The sequence below is a fragment of the Rhagoletis pomonella genome, unplaced genomic scaffold, assembly GCF_013731165.1.
Source record: "Rhagoletis pomonella isolate Grant_MI unplaced genomic scaffold, Rhpom_1.0 Rhpom_scaffold_13042, whole genome shotgun sequence".
Classification (NCBI taxonomy): Eukaryota; Metazoa; Arthropoda; class Insecta; order Diptera; family Tephritidae; genus Rhagoletis; species Rhagoletis pomonella.
Genome location: NW_023471568.1, coordinates 1 through 2,316, shown reverse-complemented (window position 1 = coordinate 2,316; position 2,316 = coordinate 1). Strand labels below are relative to the sequence as shown.

At 38.0% G+C, this 2,316-nt stretch overlaps 1 protein-coding gene across 1 annotated transcript; it reads right to left on the bottom strand.

Annotated features, from left to right (window-relative positions):
• Positions 1 to 205: 205 nt before the first annotated feature.
• Positions 206 to 1,888, bottom strand: LOC118756928 (homeobox protein Hox-D4-like; the record flags this gene model as incomplete). The annotated part of the gene is given in 3 exon segments (XM_036491663.1): positions 206 to 1,498; positions 1,551 to 1,636; positions 1,710 to 1,888. Coding segments are annotated over 3 exon segments (827 nt in total), but the record flags the coding sequence as incomplete, so codon positions are not given.
• Positions 1,889 to 2,316: the final 428 nt, after the last annotated feature.

Here is a 2,316-nt window from a genome sequence, read left to right as displayed (position 1 = left end):
GAATCTTTTTATTTTTCGAACTGTTTTAGAAAAAGTCCCATAATAACAAAAAATATGGAATTTACTCTTTTAGTTCAGTAATAAGAGTTAAACTTGACCAAATCAATTTTAAGGCCGAAACAAAATTCCGTTTCTAATAATAAACAAACCGCTTATCAAAACAAAAATATCTAAGCAATGGTTACCATCCATTTACAATTTTGTTATAATTGAATACAAAATAAATTCATATACCTAACCCAAGGATTGTTCTATGGTAATTAGTGTTTTTTAATAGGTTGCCTTCCTCGTTTAGGTATTTCAGTTTAAAAAATTATTTTAATCCTCTTCAATTTGATACCAAATTTGCTTAGGAGCAGATTTTTATTTCGGCCTTAAAAATTCTGGGTTGACCGATTATTTTATTTCATACGCAATAAAAGTTCAAAACTAATTTCTTCCCAACGGCCTTTATTATAAAAGTTCAGGTTCTTAAATGGCTCACAAACTTTCACGGTTTTTGGGACTTGTCTACGTGTGACTAGCATTTTAATGATGCCAAAATCCCCTCCAAGTAAGTTTTCAATTTAGTGGCGGTCGTTATAAGAAACTTTTTTCGTGACCCAGTCTAGTGTACATCGACTAACGCACATGAACGGTGAAGCAAGTGCAGCGCTTAATGACCTACTTTTCGATTTACATATTTTAAATTTTGGCAATTGGCATAGTAACTGTTTCTTCACATGTATCTGTTGCTAACTGTGCAAACATACATATATACTTATGGATATGGAAACATGCTTATAATTAAATCATATTTATATCTACAAACATACATATATACAATACAAGATTCTTTTTAATGCATCCTATACGTAATCATTATTTTTCAGTATAATTTACAAATTGGGCTAATACAGATATTTTTCCAAACAATCTGGTAAAAAGAGTCTCTTACTAATTGCCATTGAACTTGCACGACGTGCGGTCGGCATGTATGCCACCGTTGCCACTACCCACACCTTTGCCACACACAGTGACGGCATCACCAGCCGCAGCATCGGCCTGTGCACGGCTGGTGTAGTACATCAAAGTCATCATTTTCAGCATTTTCAGCTCTTTCTTATCCTCTGCTGTTGTTGAGTTGGTGCAACCTTGATTGAGATGTGTCGGTGCTTGCGTCGGTGGCTGTGCGGCGGCCGTTCGCTCTTGCTGCCACGCTGTTGTTGCCTTCACCCCACCCACCGCCGCTGACGCTTCGGTGGTTGGTTGCAATTTCAATGGATACACTGAGTGCTTCTGATTCATGTCGCTGTGTTTGTTGTATGGGAATGGATGCTGTTGCTGGCTGGGTGACTGTGCCAGCAGGCAGGATAAGGGCGATAGTCGGTGCATATGTTGCACCAAATTGCGATGGTTGCTGTTCAGAGTGGCCATTAAATGCTGCTGATGCTGTTGTAGGCGCTGTCGGCAAGCCGATTGATATTGGTGGCTGCTGATGTCTGCTGACTGGTCGGGTCTTTAAAATACTTAAGTCATTAACATTTTCTAAAAAACTTTTATGTCCTGACAATTGTTTCACGCTCTCGACGTCCTTTTTCAGCTCCTCCATGTCCCGCTTCAATTTGGCACGTCTGTTTTGGAACCAAGTGATCACCTATTTTGGAGAATTAAGAGAAATCAGTGATATATGTACGCCTAGATGAATGCAAGTTGATACATTCACTTACCTGTGCATTGGAGAGACCTAAGGCCGCAGCGATCTCGTCACGATCTGCCGGTGATAAATACTTTTGGTAAAGGAAGCGTTTCTCGAGCTCGAATATTTGGTGATTTGTGAAGGCTGTGCGCGATTTACGTTTTTTCTTTGGATTGGGGCGCGTCGAAAATATATTCAGTGTAGCAGGATCTGCAAGTAAAAGAAAGAAAGATGTGAAGTACTAATAACTGATAAAATAAACGAAACATTATCGAACTATAAGAAGTTTTTAGGTAAAAATTCGAAGGGGAATTTCACGCAGCCAAAAATAGTAACTAAGTAGATATTCGATTTTTGTTGTTTTTCATCTTCAATGCAAAGTGGAATAGAGCACGAGCATTTTAAATGGCTTTTTGGAATGTGTAAGTACCTTGCGGCGCCGCACAGTGTGCTCTTTGAAAACTCTATGCGAATTGTTTGATATCAAACAAAATGCTTTTGAAAACTAATGTAATTCCTTTATTCGGAAAAATATGACTATTGAGCCATAATTACTCCTTGACCTTAAGATCGGTCAAAGATAGTGGTCTTCGAAAAAAAAACTACCGGATATATTCCTTATTTTTTTATGTTTTATT